Below are 21,031 nucleotides of genomic sequence, written 5' to 3' on the forward strand. Positions count from 1 at the left end.
CAAAACACTATCTATTTAAAACTTATGGCCTTTACTTAGGCCTGGTAAGTTTAATTTAATAGGTAATTTGGTTTTAAATATTAACAATAAACTCGATTACGTTGATTCAAAATTTAAGGCTACACGGCTTACTTTAAATATTAAATGATCGTTAAATAGTGATGATCTTGACGTAACCGATGCTACGGTGTTTTAGGAATAACATTAGATTCTAATTTATTCTCATTTATCTTGTCTAACAGAAAGACTCAGCTGCTTAGCATACGCGGTTAGAAAAGTTAGACATCTAACTGATATTGATACTGTTCGTCTAATATATTTTGGTTTTTTTCTTAGTATTATGCATTGTATTATTTTGGGGTAAAGATACCGATATTGAATATATTTTCATTTTAGAAAAGAGCGCTGTTTGGTCTATTCATAATATTGAAGTTCTTTGACTCAATCCGGAATGTTTTTAATAAAGTATGAGTACTTACAGGTTCTTCACAATCTATTTACGAATAGTAACAGTGATCACTTTGATAGAATCAGTGATAATAATTTTATGAACACAAGAATTAAGTATAAGCTTATAACGCCAAGTTTCCGACTCCCTAAAGACAATTAATCTTTCCTGAAGTATGATATTAGTTTCTGTAATCAAATTCCGCAGATATTTTTAACTTTGCCGATTTATACATTCAATACATTTTCAACACAAGATTACATATTGTGCTAATACTCGTTGACTTTAAGGCAGAAAATATTATATGAATTTACTAGTAGAGTACGAGTGTTCACTCATTGGTCACAAATTCGACCGTAATTCATTGCTAATAAAATATTAGAAGCGTCGATTCGAAAGATTCGCTCGAACGAAAAATTAGGTTCAACTGAATGATACATTTTCACTACAGCAATAAAAAAATCAATTGAAAAAAAAATGACATTGATTTTCATCTTTGACATGACATGTGTATTGTCATGGGCAGTAGACATATACGTAAACTATGAATGTTTCATATTCAATATTATATAGATAAACGTGTATGTGTTAAACGTATCGTAGTGTGTGTAATGTTTTTTAAAATACTTTTAATGTATTTCTTACGCATACTTTATAGCAACATTAGCTTTCTTCCTTCTCCAAATAAACTTGTATATAACTAGTGTCAAATTTCATACATCTCCGCCCGCGTTTTTTTTTGTAAAAAAAAGGATACAAAGTTATTGCTTCAATTAAAAATATATACATTTGACAGACACTTTGTATCTAATGTTGATAAAGAGTAACTGACTTTATTGCCGGATCTTCTCAGTAGAATCTACATTCCAAACCGGTGTTAGCTTTACGTTTAATAAAATGCTGCAAAATGACGATCCAAAAGCTCTTGTAAAACCTACTTGAATAATGTATATTTTGATTTTGATTGATTATTATGGTTTTTCCTTCATTCAAACATTTGACGAATTATTGTGAATCTTTACAGAAAATTGTGATCTATATAATACATATAAGCGAAATATCGCAGATCACGAGATATTCAAACCGACGGGGTCGATTAACTAGAAATTTAACCTTCACAATATAGTGGCTCGCTGAAAAAAGGATATTTGGAAATTTCAACTTCAATAGGGGAAGTGGAAGCTAACTTGGTACGAATTCTACTTACACGAGCAAATAGTACAAATAAATCAACTAATTATCAAATTTTAAGCATAAATTAAGATATTACGTGTAATTGTGTCAAAACGTACGCAGTTGCGCTACTTGATGACGCTATTCCATATTAATAGTTTCGTGCAGGTTTACGATAGACCCGATCGAAACCTATGCACAATTATATATCGTTACAAAATAATTATTTTTAGTCGACAACATATGCCAGCAACTTTCGTATAATTGAGATACTTCGAGATTAAACCCGTGAAATTCGATGACATGACAGTTCAACGGGCGGCCATGTTTGACGTTTACGGGTGCGTTCAGAAAGCGTGTTCCAAATAAAATTTTTGTGCCGTGCGTAGTTAGTATATTTAATCATTTGTATTTGAAAAGAAAGAAAATACACATATTTAGCTTTTCACATATTTTTTAATATTAATAAATAAATCTTCGGCATACTTTGTCCTGCTTGACCATGTAGTTACTAAAACCTTCTCCAAAGTTAGCTGCATCTTCTGCCATACATTTAATGTATATTGGTATTGTAAGAGCAGATTTCTAACGTAACCTACCAGTCGTTAGGTTAGACAACACAAAACTCTCCTCTTTTGTTTCTTTGAATTGAGCAAAATAACTCCAAAACTATGCTATGCGTACCTAACCATTGTAAGTGAAACATTTTGTATCACGAACAACACTCGCCATAAATGCCATAAATCTCAACAAGGGTAAGACATTAAATATAATCACAACTCACTTAAGTTGCGTCTTCAACAACGAAATCTTTAACGCATTGTTGGTGACAAAATTAATTTTCTGTAATTAATAACTTGACAAATGAAATTAAAACAATGTTGTGTATTCGGGTGTATAATAATAATTGCAAAAGTTTCGTAACATATATGAATGAGATAAATTAAAAATATGTTTAATCTATTCTAGTTTTTAAATTGTATTCGCCCCAAATTATCATAAATCGTTTTGCGAAAAATTAAGAGAAAATACATTAAAACTAAATAATTTGATCCACGGGAGTGAGACTGCAATACCTAACTTAACATTATCATTATTTTGGCGAAATGTATTATCAAAGGGAAGGAGTTACTTTTTAAGACAACTACAAAAATAGTCTGAAATTTAAATGTGGATGTGATTAAATATCCAAAGATATCTTAAAGTATATTATGATAGTTCCTCTTTAGCTACAAAATTTTTGATTTTAAGGAACAAAATGTCGTTTTAAAAAGAATTATAGTGACAGCCTATAAATGTCCCACTGATGGGATAAGAACTCCTCTCCATTTTAAAGTGAAGATTTGAAGCTTATCTCAAAAACGCTGCTCCAATGCGGTAAGGTGGATACACATGTGGCAGAATTTTATTGAAATTAGACACATGCAGATCTCCTCACGATGTTTACCTTCACCACCGAGCACTAGACAATATACTACCCCAAATCAATCACATGAAAATCCAGTGGTGCTTGCCTTTGGTTTTATTCCGCAATCACCGGTTAAGACGCGTTCAAACGACTGGGCCATCTCGGCCGCTTCAAAATCTTTAAAAAACAAGTATATTTTCCTTTAAATCGACTTTTGGAATTAAATTCTTCTGATGCCACTGTAAAATAAAATAGTCTTAATTTCATGAGACTAATTGGAATCACAGAACCGAAAATTCCGAGCGACGAAAATAATTACAAAAGTTAGTTAAATCTTCATTCGGAATAGTTCGGGAACAAAACCGCAAAATTAGGCTCAAGTATTTATACTCAAAGCCATTCGTATCGCTTAATTGGTAACAAAGTTATAATTAATTCATTTCAGGTTTAAAATGTTTTTCGTGCAAAAAGTTAATAATAGTTATTATCAAAACTAAATTAAATATTTTACTAACGCAATATATTCATATTGTGTTTTGTGATGAAGAAAACATCCCAAAGACGGCTGAAAACGCTTCCAACAATTTCCCCCAACTGCATTACAACGTAATATACTTGAAACCTTATCCTCTAGAGAAGTAGGCCTTTGATTAACAATGAAACATTTATTAAATTAATAAGAAAATACATAATTTCAACTAAAGAAAAAAAAACTATTTTTATATTCTAATATAAATAATAATAAATCACAATTATTAGCTATGGAAATATGTATTTTACAAAGTTATGAATGTTATTCGAATTTGTTTATTCGGTTAACGAATTTCTTTTTCTTCATCCGAAGACACGTCCTGCTAAAAAATGTAATTTCAGATAACGTAATCTCAGTTGGTTAAGTTGAATTCCTTCCTATCAACGTCTCTTTAGAAATATACTATACGCATATAAATATCACGTCTTGCTTTTAGACCGAAAAAATATTAATAATATTAATATTAATAATCGTGCTAAAGGTAATATTCGCTATTTCATAAATCGTTTTGCGAAAAATTAAGAGAAAATACATTAAAATTAAATAAATTGATCCACGGGAGTGACGCTGCAATACCTAACTTAACATTATCATTATACATATGTGTTATTTTACCCGAGCATACACGCACGCACGCACGCACACACTCACACATACGCATGTACGGGCACACGCACCCTTATGAACACATCCATACATCCAAACGCACTAACTGGTTGTTGGAGGTAGGAGTTAACAACGACAACTGTTTTTCCTTTTGCAGTGTTATTGTAACAATGCATTTTGTATAAAATGTTAAAGTTCCTAGTAATAATTATTTTCACTGGTAATTCAAAATTACTTATACTTACGAATTGATACATTTAAATCTAATGTTACCAACCTTAAAGATAGGGCATTCGGTGCTGCCAAAGTCAGCTTCAGCGGAATCAGTCGAGCTCGTCTAGTCTCGGCTGCTATGCTCGGTGGAGTCTGTGTGGCAACATCTCGACCTCTCCTCATTGACCCTGACCCCGTACCGTTGCCGCAACCATTCATATAACTCAACTGCGGTTGAGAAACGCTCATGCCAATTTTATTACGTTGTGTCCTGGTGGAAAGGAAAAGTTGGAAGTTAATTTATTCATAATTCTACCGCAAAACAGTAATTTTCTTTTATTTTATTTACTGTAGGACAACCAATAATAGATATAATATCACATCAAAATAAAGAAATCACATTTTAAAATTATCTTGGCAAATGTTCTACAATTCACAGGTAGTCTCACCATGCACTATCACATTGCACAATATGTATTAAAAATATAAATTAAATATTAATCATAAGAGATAAGAATTAAAATATATATCTTTTAACTATTATATAATAAATAATAATTAATAAAACCAATATATGACGTACCATAAAATTTGAAATGAGCACAATTAAAATTATTTATTTTTCGATTGAACTGAGTGTGTTTATCGTGACATGTCTAAATCTTTTACTTCCTAAAGGTGACATATTTTAACAATGACAACCTCGATATGATGGACTTTTTTTTCCTAATTGCGTTCTATATAATCGGGTCTAAAATAAATGCCTCGTATTACAGGAATTAATGTGAGGGACGTTTAAGTAGAATCTTGATAAAAGTTCCGGACAGTCAATATTATTGTTGAAAAAATAAATAAAAATTTCATTGACATTAATTGAATGTAATGTTTGGACTCCTTCTCTAGTTTCTCGTCTTTTCATATATTAAATACGTACATAGGGCATCTGATGGTATGTAGTCACCAACGCCTATACTTGGTTTGAGAAATATTAATCATCTTTTAGTTTAGTAATATTATCTATGACATAATTTAGGCCCGTTCATTCCACAGACTTATCTTTTGTTTTACTGCTAAATATACAGTATTAATGTTCAATATAAAAAATACTAATACATATATATTTTCTTTAAACATAGCTAATATTTAAAGAAAAATAAATTATATTTAAAACACAAAAAACTAAGTGTAGAATGTACTCATACTAATATGATCTAATATCTATACTTTTGGACTCAGTTTTCGAAATTAAAAATCAAAATGTTCTTTATGTGAACATTTTTGAATCATTATTTCGTCGTAGTCAATTAAATGTAAAATTAAAACCGGTTCGTGATACACGGAGAAATAAACATGAAACTCGAATTTTTGTCCAATTATTACGTAATTAAATACAATTAAAATATTATTTATCCTGCATGAAAATCAACGAATTGGATAGAGCAATTTCTCATATTTCCTTCCAACTAAGATTTAACTTCCATTGTATCAAAACATACGATGTCACATTATGTGCCACGTTTTAATTATTATTTCTGAGTGCGTTTGATAAATTGATCTCTGCGATTCGTATCAGTCCTCGCGAATCATCGACGTCAAATTTATTTTTTCCGATGATTCCGTATTTTCTCGTTAATGCCATAATTTATATGCCAATGTCCTTATCCAAGGTATTTCTATGTCAAATTTCATTACGACCGGTTCACTGGCTCAGTGATGACAAACAGACAGAGCTAATTTCACATTTATTATATTAGTATTATTTGAACGCGAAGATTTATTATAAAACATTAGACCTTGAATTTTTTCCACTCGCTTGGATGTTTTTTCCAAAGGAAGAAGGATGTAAAATGTAATATTTTGTCAAGCAAAATAGACCTTTATCGGTTTTATTCCTAAAATTGAAACGCTCTTTAAAAAAGATCTTATAATCAAATATTTGATAAAAAAAAGACATAACAAAATTGTATTGATTAAATCGAATAAAATTTCAATAATGCGATCAAATAGCTTTTTAGCTAAATGTGGGCTTGAAGTTCTCTAGAGTGCCATGAGATACGAATCACTGATTTTTATTATGATCCTTAAGTACAATTTAATAACGCATCTCATTCAATCAATTGTATTCAAGAAGCTAAAAGACATGTACTTATATTGCATCAGCATAGTATACATTCAAATCTATTTTTTGAATTTCGAATAATTTTCCAAAAATAGAGACAACACAATCTTAATCAAAGCGAAAAATAGTCACATTGACACTTTTTTAATTCTGCTACAAACTATTGTTAGCGTTAGATCTAGAGACATTTAGACATGAACTTTTGTTTTTTACGATGTAGGAATACTTATAGATAGCTACTATATTATACTATACTATTTACGTCATGTAGTATAATAAAATCACTTTTCGGTAGCGCTCTGTACAAGCCTGTTTGGGTAGGTATGCACATATTCTTCCGCTAATCATTTATACTTATTATTGTGTTCCGGTTTTAAGAGTGAATGACCCTGTGTAACTATATGGTACTTAACATCATAATTTCCAAGATTGTTGGCGTATTGGCGATGTAAGGAATTATTAAATTTTCTACCGCACCAATGGCTATGGTGGGTAATGACAATGGTGGCTCATGTGTCCGTCCGTCCGTTTCACAGAATAAACAATATAGTTGATAATGAACCGCTACAAATACCGTATAATAAACACAAGAAGTGAAGATAAACTTGTAACGCAAAGTTTCCGATTTCGCAAAGTCAATAAATCCTTCCTCGAGCAACAATATCCCGCAGATATTTTTACTATAATTAATATCATATTCAAAAGTTTGTTAAGTTAACATAAAGCATACTATAGTATAAACAAACAACAAGATAAAAAAGTGTGAATTTAGTATGTAATGTAGATTTAATGATATAAGGTATATCATTGGTATTAGTTTATCAGTGGTAACTTTGTGTTAATTTTATCTATCAAAATATGTATACGTACTTTGGTCGAATAGGCTCTAAAGAATAGAATAGAAGTGCTTTAAAGACTCAATTGTCTGTAATGACGATTCAACCAAATCGTCCGTCTCTTTTACTTACCTATATATTGATATCTGGTGGTAGAATACTGACGTTTTTCTCAAAAAATCTTTATCAGACAAAAAAAATCTATTCGACCCTTAAACCTCTCCGATTCGTGACAGACGACTATCGGTCATATAATTATATATAAGACATGATTTTAATGAAATATTTACCGTGTGGTGGAAGTAACTCTCCAGGTCAGCTGCCTTGACACGTTGGTGCCCGGTGAGAGATCTGGTGAACTCCTGGCTCCCAGCCTCCTGACGCACTGCAAGGACCCGTTATCGAATCCCCCGCATTGTCTATTAAAAAAATAACATTACATATATATACAATAAATGTGATTATACTTTTGATGTACAATTTAAATATAGCTCCAAAAACTACATTTTATAAAATTCTAGAATTTATTTGAAATGAACTTGGCACGAGAGATATTTCTTTATGAAAATGTTTACAGCAATTGTATAGGGTTCTGCTGTAAAAATAAGTTAATGGCGATCAATGTCAGCACTGTCTTCGTGACTGATTTCAGTAGTCATTCATGAGAGACTAGCTATTTGGACAGGACCTATTAGCAGACCACAGCTTCTTTCACTTCTAGTTTTAACTTTGCCGTTTCATAAATTCAAATCATTTGTAAAAAATACATTGGTAAAGAAGGCATGTTATTCGATACAAAATTATAGAGATGATAAAAAACCGTGGAGTTAATGCTTGTTGACTTCCAGGCAGGAGACATAACATACATATATAATTGTATTTAACTAACATGACCGTATTTTTAGATGTTGAAAAAGAGTAACTACTGAGTTTCTTGCCGGTTCTTCTCGGTAGAATCTACATTCCGAACCGGTAGTAGCTTTACTTAATATAGTTTGTTAAATGACGATTCAAAAGTGCTTGTAAAAGCCTACTTGAATAAAGTATATTTTGATTTGATAAAGAAGTCAGAGTTCAGCTGAAGAATGCCTGCTGTAACAGGCTTGTTGTAAGGACGTTAGGATAACTTCCATATACAGTTATGACAAAGTGTACTAAACTTGGCCTGGAGTCTCCCACTCTACCCATGAGTAGAGCGCTTAATGAAGGCGTAAACATCTGTTCTGAATGTGTTTAACTGTTTGAACCTCTCAATCGATTTTGAAGATATTCAAAATTACAAGATAGATTTGTTTTGACAATTGTAGAAGTATATCGGCTATTAGCTGTCAACATCAGTTAAGTTATCATCAATCTTACGTCTGCCTTCCATATATTATATGATCTTCTATATATAATAAAATTGGAGTGTCTGTTTGTAATATTAAAATAACCTAATTTTACTAAATGCATATGTATGTGTATACAACACGGTACATATACCAAAATAACAGTTTTTTCAATTTTTGTCTGTCTGTCAGTTTGTTAAGGCTAATCTCTGCAACGACTGAACCAGTTTTGACGGGACTTTTACTGGCAGATAGTTGACGTAATAAGGAGTAACTTAGGCTAAAACGATAACTTTTTTGTTAAATTAAAACACGCACGAAGTCGCGGGCACATCTATCTATAACAAACATAAAAAGTGACTTTTTATACTCTTTCTCAATATTACAAAAAGTGACCTTATTAACTTTGAATTATGAAGTTATTGTATCGAGACCGATCTGTTGAGATCGAAATTTCAAGAGTTTGTTCGTCAATGTTTCTTTTGTCTCGCGTATCATAATGAAAATCGTAGACATCGACTCCAAATTAATTTTATTCCAATATAAATGATATATTACAATATAATAATATATAACAATGTTGTTTACACCTTTAAAGACGTATCACTTTGTATGTTACCCAAGTCAGATATTAATTTTAAGTGCTTATTGATAAGATGATGGAGTAACTTTTCCAATAAATAAATAAATAATAAGCAGATTGTTAAGTTTTCACGGTTGTGGACTTAAATTATGTTTTTTAAATAATAAATAATTTTATTTATACAATTATCCTTAGGTTTGACGACCAATTTGTCTATGTGAGTGAAAATAGAAAGTAAAAATATGTAATATATAATACCAGTTTAACCAGTTATATACTGGTAACCTATATACTGGCTAACCTAAATTGACAAGGAAAATAATCGACGCATATTATTTCGATACAATGAAATGGGCTCTTGTTCTCGATTTGCACAGTAACCCATTTTTATATGTATATAATTAAATCATTAATGTAAATTTAAAAAAAAATTCATCGCAAGACGAATATTTAATTCTGGGTGTTAGATTCCACCCAGTATATAGTAATAATTCAATGAATGCGTGGTGTAAGGGATGACACACATACGAGACGAGTGATCATTTAATGTAGCTCTTATTCACAAGTTCAAAGATATATAATGTCATCTGTAAATAAACGAAAGTAGTGAGCTGAAGTGATAATAACCAAGCAGTGATGTTCAAAAGACTGATAACTGATAGGGACATAAAAACCCTCGAACGGAGAAGATCAGAAAAAGGAGCATACCAATACATCATCGGACTGAATGGACTCGCGATCTGAGAAAAACAGCGGGAAACTACTGAATTTATATTGTAAAGTCAGATTACTATAACATAATTAAAAAAAAAAAAAGAACAACCAGCTTACTTCACTTATAATACAACATATTACTTTTGCAGAGTCATTAATTCCCCTCGTCCCGTCACTGCATGAATTCGCAAACTTTTCCTTTTGTAAAACGAAGATAAAGGCTTTTGTATAGATACAATTGATGTTGGCTGTACCATTATACAGTAACCATTGTGATACGATGTATTTTAATCTTACTACTATGTGATAATAACGTAGGAACATCAGTATATTATAAAAGTTACAATGTTGTTCTTTGCTGAGAAAGAGTTATGAGAAAAATTAAGTTGTAAAACAAACTGCTATACTATTCCATGGAAACCTTAACTTACTTTGTTTCTGGGAATATTTGTGTTAAGGATCTTCATCGACAGTATAATGTGTATTCAATTAAAAATGTCCAAGAGTTAGATTATATAAAGTTGGTTCCAGTAGTTAGTGGATCATTACTGTGATTATTTCTTGATATGAATGTCATTTAACCGATATGTATATGACATACATACATACAGCAGTAAACAAATATACATTCACTGACATTAATGTGTAATTTTAATATGAATATACATATAATTTTACTGTTCACAGTATTACTCTTCAAGATGCTGCTGTCATTTTTATTAGCAGTTTTCGAAATTTAATTGTGTCTTCTAGAACTACCATATAATTTTAATGCTCTTCAAGTAAATGAGTGACTATTAAAGAACTTCGACTGGCGACCATAAACTATTTGTTAAAATTTTATGCAATTTGGGAAAATAGCGAGCCATTATTTCGGTCTCATAAAAGTCCAGTTTCTATCTTGTCCGAAACGAAATTACACGTTTTCCAAATTGCCCTGAATGACTTCGAGAAAAGGATGTTTATGTCTGTGCAAGACTCGACCCCCGCTTTAATTAAATCTAGACAACACTACAAAACGGTATCTTTAGGCCAGTCAATAAAGCCCGTGAAGGTCAAGTAATTAGTATCATTATGATTTTTTGTGGTTTGGGACGTTAAAATAATAACAAATTAAAATTTTCAACCCTCTGGGGTGAACGCTAGGGGATTGAGAGGGTGAAAAGCGTTTTTGCTTATAACTTTGTGAAAAAAATTGTTAGATGGTTGAAAATTGGACAGAAGGTATAAATAATTATAACTTACCTTGTATTAAAATTTCAACCTTTTTTGTTTAGTGCAAAATTAGTTATTAACAAAAAGTGTACCAATCACTGGGCTCCGATTTTCTTAAATATATTTATTTCAAGAAATGAAAATATACTTTATTTCAATAAATGAAAATGATAATAAATAAAAAGGCTAGTAAAAATATTATAATCAAATTATTATTTTTTTAAATATTTTTTTTTAATTTCTACATACTTATTATAAATATAATATAAAAATTGAACGAAACATATGCATAAAAAATTAAAAAAAAAGCTTTCCGACGCTCGTAGCTAAGAAAGCGCCACCTATTGCGTCTCCAGAAGTATCGTATATACTTTTATTTATAATCCCAAGCAACTGAATAGATGTTTTTACTATTGACAAAATACTTTGAAACATTTCTGATAACTTTTGATATTATCCGATGGGCTTAAAGTATCGAGTTTCAATATCAAAGTACACTTTGAAACGCTGAAATCTAAACGATTTCCTTTTGCAAAGACTTGAAGCGTCGAGTCAAATAAAATAAAATACGACAGTACCTTTGGAAACTTTTAAAAGTTACAAATGAAAATAATCGTATTTCTGGAGTAAAAGACTTTCGCAATAAATTCTTTCTCATACATTATTTTCAAAGAATAATTTGTCTTCACGTAAACATATAAAAACTTGTCCAACTGATGCAACATTGCCAAATATGTTTCCAAATACGTAAAAGTTGTTATTTATTGGATTATTTATGATTTTATGTAAACACTATATTGAGCGTTTTGAATGCAAAACGATTGAAACCTTGTCACATTAAGCATCTACGTCAGTTAATATAAAAAATAATTCTATGTTCTTTTTTTAATATTTCAAAGGTAACTAAGCGACTAGAATAAATCTTGGCTGATTGGTTACACTTTCTGCTCCATGTGTTAGTATAATCCTATATATATATTTTAAAACTTTTCTTCTCTAATCTAAAACAAAATAAGTTTTCAGGTAAAGACTTTAAAATAGATAATGTGTCCAACAAAGAGGCTCTTCGTTTTTATAAATTTATAATAGATTATAATAAATACGAAAAATTATTGATCCAACGCTAAAGTATTGGCAGAATCTAATAAACTATATGAAGATTCGCTATCGGGTTGTAATATAATTCTTTATGTATACCCGTAGATCGTAAATATACCATATATTTATATTATATTGATCAATTTATGTTATATCTGTCTGTGGTGTTATGATGAAAGAAATAAAACCATCCTAAAATTTCGATTGTGGTTCTGTCTGGAAATAAAAACTTCAAACTAAGAAGACAAAAGAGAAGAGTAAGCATCAAACTGATTGAAAGACATGCCGATGTATCACCTCCCACAGTCTGTACTCTTTTAAAGCGACTTTCATCAGTAAACAGAGTGATTCGAGAAATTTATATCGATAATACAGGCATAACACAGTCGAAAAAAGCCGAGAATTTCAACTTTCCCAGCCGAAAAAAACAAGATTTCTTTTTCTTTTTATGTTTGTTCCTCAATCAGAAGTCGTGTGAAACCGGAACGTGAAGCTAGTATGTATAAGCGAAGTACCAATGATGGACTCAACACGAGATCTCTGAAACTATTTGTCCAATGCGACACATTTCGTACGTAAACGCACATTGTAAAAGGATTTTCATTGGGCGAGAATTGGGAGGCAATTTTGCATAAATTTTACCAAAAGTCAGAACGGACAACTAGTATTCGAAAGCAGCTACCTGTAATTGACACGTGATAGAATAGGGCGATCTCTTGTTCAGGAGAAGGTTTTTGTTCAAAGCTACCGGTGAATATTGAAATTTGCGAAAATTGCAAAATTTACAAAGACGTCTACATGCGTAAGTCCGTCAATCGCGTAGTTCGTTTTTATAAAATATAGAAAACTAAATTGTGTTCTTATCTTTACTTTACTTTATTTTTCTTTATTTTATTTTATTTTACTTTATTTTAATTTATTGTTGTTTTGTAATAGTCTTTAATTGGCATTTTTTACCTTCCTTTTGTTGTTGCTTAACTTTTATTTTGTGCATGCTGTTATCACCTATAAGTAAGATACCACTAGTCTTACTTTTTATTCATGTATCTGGATTGTTTTTAGTGTGTATTTTGTTGGTGATTTAATAAATAAATAAATAAATATATAAAACTACGCGTTCTTTCGACTTCGAAGTCGATGAAGTAAGTCGTAAAAATTTTTGGTAGTGTTTTTGCCTGGAGCGTTGACGGGATGAGTACGGAAGAAAAACTAACGTAGATAACTTAATAGTTAACTATCTATCTCGTACTCTGGTACTGGAGTATTTCTAAATAACATTTGTATAATTTCGAAAGCTATCAATACAAAATGCACCTTAGTCAGTGGTAATACAGCTTTGATTACCTATTTTACCGATAATGCTCGTTCGTACTTCAAATAACAAGCGTTAGCGATTTGATAATTAATTAATTCATAATTATTGTTTTCTCGCGTTTTCAAGTATCCTATCATTTTAACTACAACTAATTTTAGAAGCAGAATAATTGCTACAAGTAATAAAAATATGCAGGCAAATCAGACCACCACACTCGATTGAAATAACAAAATATATATACCAAAGACACAAACAAGATGTCTGTAGAGATTTGATAAATTAAACGATGTTTAGGTAAACAAAATGAATATTGTTAAAAATATCGAGCAACATAAACGATTAAGGCAGCTTCTTTATTTACTCGTATAATAAATAATTAGATGGGCAATTGGGCAACCTGTTTGTTAGTGGTGATCTTGGAATTAATCATTCTAACTGTTTGCATCGCCAAACATCGGATTAAATACGTTATGTCCCTCGTGCGTGTAGCACTCAACACTCACACACTGAAATCAGCACACAAACGTACAAAGTATTGTTGTTTTGCGATCGGATAACCAATGATTAAAGTTTAATTTAAAAAATAAATTCAAATATCGAATACAGGCAGATCATGATATTACACAACTAATAGACATTAATTATTCTTAATTCTTATTATTAATTTTAAGTTACTAATTTATATTTGTTTTTTTACTGCTATGTTTATTTATTTTTTCACTTTTTTATCTCAATTGTACATAATTTCTTTTTTTTTTACTTAAGCTTAGTGCATGCCGTGGTCTCCTATAATTGAAGCACACAACTTGTAACCTTTATATTGTTCAATCTTAAGAATATGTATTTAGTGTGTATCTTTTGTTGGAAACTCGTAAATTAAATAAATATAACTGTAGAAAGTAATTAAATCGACAACAAATACTTTTAGTCTGTCTTTGCCTCTCCTAATGTATTTTTTTTACTGCGTCCAACGTGTAGTGTAATCCAGGATTTCAAAAGGCGTCCGAGTAATCAACGCTGCGCAAAGCAACTTTAATCTAACGTATTTTATTGCATTTACTGCACAAATAAATAAATAAGCAATACTAAGTTTAATGTTACATTATTGTTTAGTATATATACATATACAGGGTTATTGGTAATTCGACGTATTCCCGTTAGGAGGTGATAGGGGTGATTATTTGCGATAATTTTAACCCCCATATGCATAATGCTAAAGTGAACCATTTTTGAGTTATCGCGTTTTTTATATTTTTTCAAAATAAGTCCAAAATGCAACTTCAAAAATTTATTTAAAAAACAGTATCAATTAAAATCTATTTTTTTCTCGTGATTTAGAAAAACGATTAACACTGGATAATTTTCAGTATTTAAACAATAATTATCGGTCCAAATTTAAAAACGCGAGACGGAAAACGATATTGTTTCAATATATTTTTTTTACCTCAAATATGCCTGAAAAACAAAAAAAACACTTTATGAAACTTGTTCTGCAGATTATTTTAAAAACATAATCGTTTACTTAACGGGAATACGTCGAATTACCAATAACCGTGTATATCTAATAACAGTGATCATCAAACGCAGGTTTTTTTTTTATAATATAGGTATGCGGACTAGTATTTATATTGTAAATGCGCCGCCAACCTATAAAACGAATGTCCTTTGTACCTTTGATCCAGAACACAACAATATTAGTATTAAAGAGTACCGCTGTTTAGCGGATGAATATGTAAAAATGGTTTTCTTAAACTAATTACGAAAATATATGACTTGAATTATAAACACAATTTATTTAAACCCAGGAAAACTCAATGGTTCTTGCCTCGGTTTGAAAAATACAAAAATAGAGCTTTTTATTGTTATAATTTTAAAGAGTATCCTCCTGACCGAGTTTTGCTCATTGCGGCCTGTCTTAAGAATGAATTAAGAGCCCAGAGTTTAACACGAGTACACTCTTCTCTCCTTATTCTATATAGGTAATCTGATAGGTAACCATTAAGCATCTTCAGAAAGACGAACGAATTTGCGTACTGTCTGAGGGAGCATGACTCTCGGCATAGTTTGGTAAATCTTTGATAGAAAATACATAGGTTACTTATCTAATAGTACCCTGTCAACTAGTTTTTGTATCTGATCTTCGAACCTCAAGTTAATTAGACTTACAAGTAAGCTACTGAACAAACTGGACAGGTGAAGGATAATTCTAAATAAATACAGTAGAAAAACGAATAAAACCTCACCGTAATCTCATCTACGTAATAGTTCGTGGTTTTACTACAATCGTTATTTCTTCGCACATCTCGAAAGCCTGAGTACAATTTTACGTAACGATTTCCATTCCGCCTGATTAACTCTACGTGTCTCTAATATATTCTGGCTTAGGTCCAAACGTCTTGATCGGGCAAACTGAATAATTCCCGTCATTTATCAGGGGCCATTGCCAAAGTTCAATATGCGATATCATTTATTTTCAAACTGTCAATAAGAATGTTTGGACTTGCGAGTGTTCAAGGTCAGTTAAGGATTTTCTTGCTATGTGCCATTGTTATCATCGTGTTAACATTGTAACTTCAAGATGTGGCATCATCAATAACCATGATGACGCTGGGTTACGATAGGTTTTCCACTATCACAGCAACCTTAACGTTCATGTACACTACGTTTTCAGTTCACCAGCTATGTTAACAAAATCCTCTGACCGTTGTACTGCTGGTCTTCCGATTGTGGTTTTTGTTTCTTGCTCTTGGCCACCCTTTCTAATTTAACGAAGTTATTTGATTTCTAACATCTTCAACCTCCATTCGTCATATTTTATCATCGGGGTTTTGACTGAATTTGATCTTACAAGAAATACACAATATGTTTAATACTATGTAATATATACACAAATATGTTTCAAATTCATAAGTTATAACTGGCCATAGTCACATAATTATTTTAATTATGTAACAATGGCAACGCGGGAATAAACTAGAAGGCACTTGACATTGTTGTAGAATATAATTGTTAACAATAAAATATTTAAATAAGAAAATAATCGACTTTAATTGGAGAAATAAATTTAGATCCTTTTATTTTAGTACATACACTTATAATATTGTGGTTAATATTTCTTTCGTATGGTACATTGAGTATTTGACAGACAAGAAAGTAGTAAAATATGTGACATAATAAGATATTTACTACTTATTGAATTTGAAAAAGGTCGAAACATCAAACCAATTTTTTTAGAACTACAAATAATTTACACATTTGTGAGATTTTACGTCAGCTGAAGTCAAATCAAAGTTGTTTAAAGACAAATTGTATAGATGTGTTAATATTTTTGTGAAAATTAATAAAGAAAACGATGTTTGTTTTATGACATTAAATTATATATTAAAACAACATTTTTAAATTTCGACAGAAGAAGATTTTTTTTTTTAAATATAAATTCTAAAATAAAAATAAATCAATGCAATGAACCTCCTTTTAAAATTTGACAAGTGAATAGCAATAAAAATAGTTTTAACTAAACAAGATGTGTTTTGAAGGTAGCTAACGTGTCTTGATAAAAAAAATCCGTTTCCGTTTCATATCTATATAATTAATGGCGTATGATTTATGTTCAATTTGAATACCACATATAAATTATATAAATACTAAAAGCGGTGAAGCAAAATCATACGAGTCCAATTTTTATTAAATTATTTAGTTCAATGAAAAAGCTGTTTTCCCTTTTCGTGTACAATATTCAGAAGTTGCTTTGAGTCTCAGCTGTCGTATTAAATGTCGTGTTTATATTTGTTACCCAAAAAAAGAGAACATCAAATTATGGAACTGAATTGTTTATATCGTCATTTTTAAAACGAGGGATAAATGGATAAACAGATTTAGTAAATCTTAGTCATATCTTTGAAAAATATAATATCGATTTCTTTTTGTCCCGTTTTACAGTATTTTTCCTTGGCGGTCTCCCCTCTAGGGAGGTCCCCAGAGGGGTTTGCAAACTCTACGGCCCACTTATAAGATACACTACCGCCAAACAGCGAAACTTAATATAGTTGTGTTTAGTTTTGAAAGGTGAGTGAGCTAGTGTAACTACAGACACAATGACATAACATCTTAGTTCCCATGGTTGGCAATAGAAGGAATTGTTAATATTTCTACCATCGCCAATGTCTATGGGTGATCGTGACCACTTACCATCAGGTGGCCCATTTGACGGAATATACATGTGGCAGAATTTCGTTGAAATTAGACACATGCAGGTTTTCCTCACGATGTTTTCCTTCACCGCCGAGCACGAGATGAATTATAAACACAAATTAAGCACATGAAATTCAGTGGTGCTTTCCTGGGTTTGAACCCGAAATCATCGGTTTAGATGCACGCCTTCTAACCACTGGGCCATCTCGGCTGTCCAGCTACTATGTCATAAAAAATATATCAATATATTTTATAAGACAAACAAATTTATCGATAGGGATGATCATATCTACGTAGCCGAATACAGTGACTACAGCCATTCTCAATAGGAAGTAGTCAACTGCATAGATGATATTATTATACAAGTGTAAGTGACAGTCGAGATAACCCAGGAGTTAATACAAGTTAATCTAAAGTAATTATTTCCGATTAAAACGCAGGCAAGCACAACTGAAACTTCAAGTGCTTGATATCTAATTTTTCTCATACGGAAACCTGTATGAATTAGATGAAAATCTGCAGAGTAGCTTGGTAGAATATATCAAAACTTTCTCCACGAAGAAGGCTTTAGCCCAGCGTAGGACATTTATAGGTGAACGTGCAAACATAGGTGCTCTCTCTATTTCCTTACTCTGATATACACACAATGAAAAACAAACAAACATTATTAACAATAATATTAAAATATGTTTGAGAGTGTGAGTTTTATTATTAATTTAATAATAACGAAATTACGCATAAAAACATTTGTGATATACTTCGAGATATTAATTATAAACACATGAAAACTGGTAATGTCATTTCTCGTATTAAAAACTTGGCTAAATTTAATCTTAAAACGTCAGAACTCAGAAAAAAGTCAGAACAACAATAAACTACACACGACAACAAATAAACGTCACAATCTCTACGTCTCACAAGTCACATCCGACTGTATCTAAAGCTACATACATATATAACACAAAGCATTCAGCATCAAAGGTGTTCTTGCTTCGTTTGATAGTGTCAGTGCGTTTGTTCCCTATAACTTGCGTTTTTCAAAGGACCGGATGAGTATATGAGAGTTTAATAACTAAAACAACGTATTATTTCGGCTTCCAGCGTTTCGAATGATTAAGCTTTATTTCGTGAACTTGTTGAAATATTACGTAAATGAAAATCTGAAATGAGAAATGCCTTCCGCTTAAAACGAATCGCTCTAATGGTGCATGCCAATTCAATTTTATGCATCGTAAAACAACGAACTAGAATAGTTGTTCTAGATTTGATAGTGTTATTCAATTTGAATTTTTGTATTTGAAAATAATTATATCAAATAGCATAAAATAAGAAGTTATTTGATATATAGTAAAGTAACAGTGAACTGGCTGAGGAAAGGGATCTTGATATAATGGATTGGTTTATATTACCGTTCTGCTACAATACATATTTTTGGAAACACATGCAGACTCGCAAATGACTATATTTAACATACTATAGTTAAATAATTCTGAACTTAAAGAGTGAAAATTGTTTATTTTATGCTTTATGAAAGCCGATCTAATTCCACCGCTAAACAATAATACTTTGTATTGTTGTTTGCGTTTGCAAGGGTAAGTGATCCAGCGTAACTACAATGCAAGGGACATAGCATCTTAATCCCCGAGGTTGGAGGTGTATTGGCAATGTTAGAAATTGTCATTCTTACGGCATACATTTGAAAAATCAATTCTGTGGCGGTGATCAGCTGGACGACACGTCCGCCTACCTTTAATATAAACAAATTTCGAATTTTTATTTAATTTCATTGTAAACTGACGAAGTTTGTTCGCACGATTTTAATTTTTTTTTCTTTTTGTACTGCCATAGCGCCACTGTATACAATAAATTGCAATGAAGAATCCTCTTTATTTTTCTGCACATCTACAGCTTCAAAATGAGGCTATAATCAATTAATTAAGTAAATTAAATTATTTTTTATGTGCAGCTATCGTCCCACAATCACTGGGACAAAAATCAGCTTACGCTATTAATATATAAGATATGACTATATATGTATATACGGCTTTTAAGTTTACTGTGTCTGTACACATGCAAAACAAGATTTAGGGTCAATCTCCATACAATTTTCCGGAATACACGGTGTGCACGATGCATAATATGCTTTATTGCAAGTTTGGGGGCGAAACGTTCTGCGTTAAGTTTCTGTACATCATTTTTGAATGAACACAGATGTATGCACGTAATACTTGCACTTGAAAATGAAATGTTCGAGAACATTATTCAAGTATCTTTGCATATAACCATAAAATATTATTAGAATTGAGAAGTTTCTTCTTTAATAATTATATTTTTGATATAAAATCATCATTCAAATAGTATTTAACAATGCAACGTCATAAACCTATTTTGACGCAACATATTGTACAGGATAAAATAACTTTTGTACCGCTTTAAAGTTAGTCAAAACCCCTGAATTTGTCTGCCTAAAAATAATATAACGAGCTCATTTCACTACGCTGCGTCACGCTGAAACACAAATGGCAAAGTTTCATTCGACAGAATATTAATGTTCATTTACCGCAGAGTGTCGATATAGAAAAGCATATGAAGCTCATGAAAGCTCGGCGACACTTCAAAGGGCTTAATTGAAATTCACATGTTCTAAGATTCGGGCTATCTGAGCTCTCTCTAAAGCGCTTGATATGGACCAATGAATAGACTTATAAATGCGAAAGTAACTTCGTCTTCCATTTTGTTACCTCATCGTGTGGTTACTTCACTTCACTTCAATATAATTTGTTAAATGACGATTCAAAAGTACTTAAAAGCCTACTTGAATAAAGTATATTTTGATTTGATTTGTTTAAACCGATCGTTTGGCTATACGACCGATTCCAATGGAAGTAAGAAAAAATATCAACAAATCAGATTTACGTATTTCATGCTATTTGCTAATAACTATGCTATGTTGTGCACTATTAAGAGTTTAAGATTAATATATATTTATTTATAATACAACACTATTGCTCTTAACCACTTATTTCCACTTTAATTTTACTTCCAAAATTCCGATAACAGTTTTGTCGATGTTCATAACGCCATTTTTTCGAAAATCCATGGTGAATATCATAGATTAATCAAGCTCTTGACCAATGATATCGCGTCAATTTGCTGTCAAATGTTGTTTATTTGCCTTTTGTTCTGCTATGGTTGGAATAGAGTATAATTCATTTTGTCATCGAAGTAGTAGCTTGACATGGATTTGAATTA

General features: G+C 31.2%; 1 protein-coding gene across 1 annotated transcript in view; it reads right to left on the minus strand.

Moving 5' to 3' along the window:
* 5-ht2a (5-hydroxytryptamine (serotonin) receptor 2A) overlaps positions 1-21,031 on the minus strand; it is a 65,753-nt gene that overhangs the window by 12,238 nt on the left and 32,484 nt on the right. Inside the window, exons 5-6 of the mRNA XM_026629034.2 lie at positions 7,626-7,754; positions 4,445-4,651 (exon numbers count right to left, since the gene is read on the minus strand). Of these exons, the coding sequence (XP_026484819.1) occupies positions 4,445-4,651; positions 7,626-7,754 (336 nt within the window). The remainder of the gene's footprint in view (positions 1-4,444; positions 4,652-7,625; positions 7,755-21,031) is intronic.

This window comes from Vanessa tameamea, chromosome 5 (assembly GCF_037043105.1).
Source record: "Vanessa tameamea isolate UH-Manoa-2023 chromosome 5, ilVanTame1 primary haplotype, whole genome shotgun sequence".
In the NCBI taxonomy this organism is placed as follows: domain Eukaryota; kingdom Metazoa; phylum Arthropoda; class Insecta; order Lepidoptera; family Nymphalidae; genus Vanessa; species Vanessa tameamea.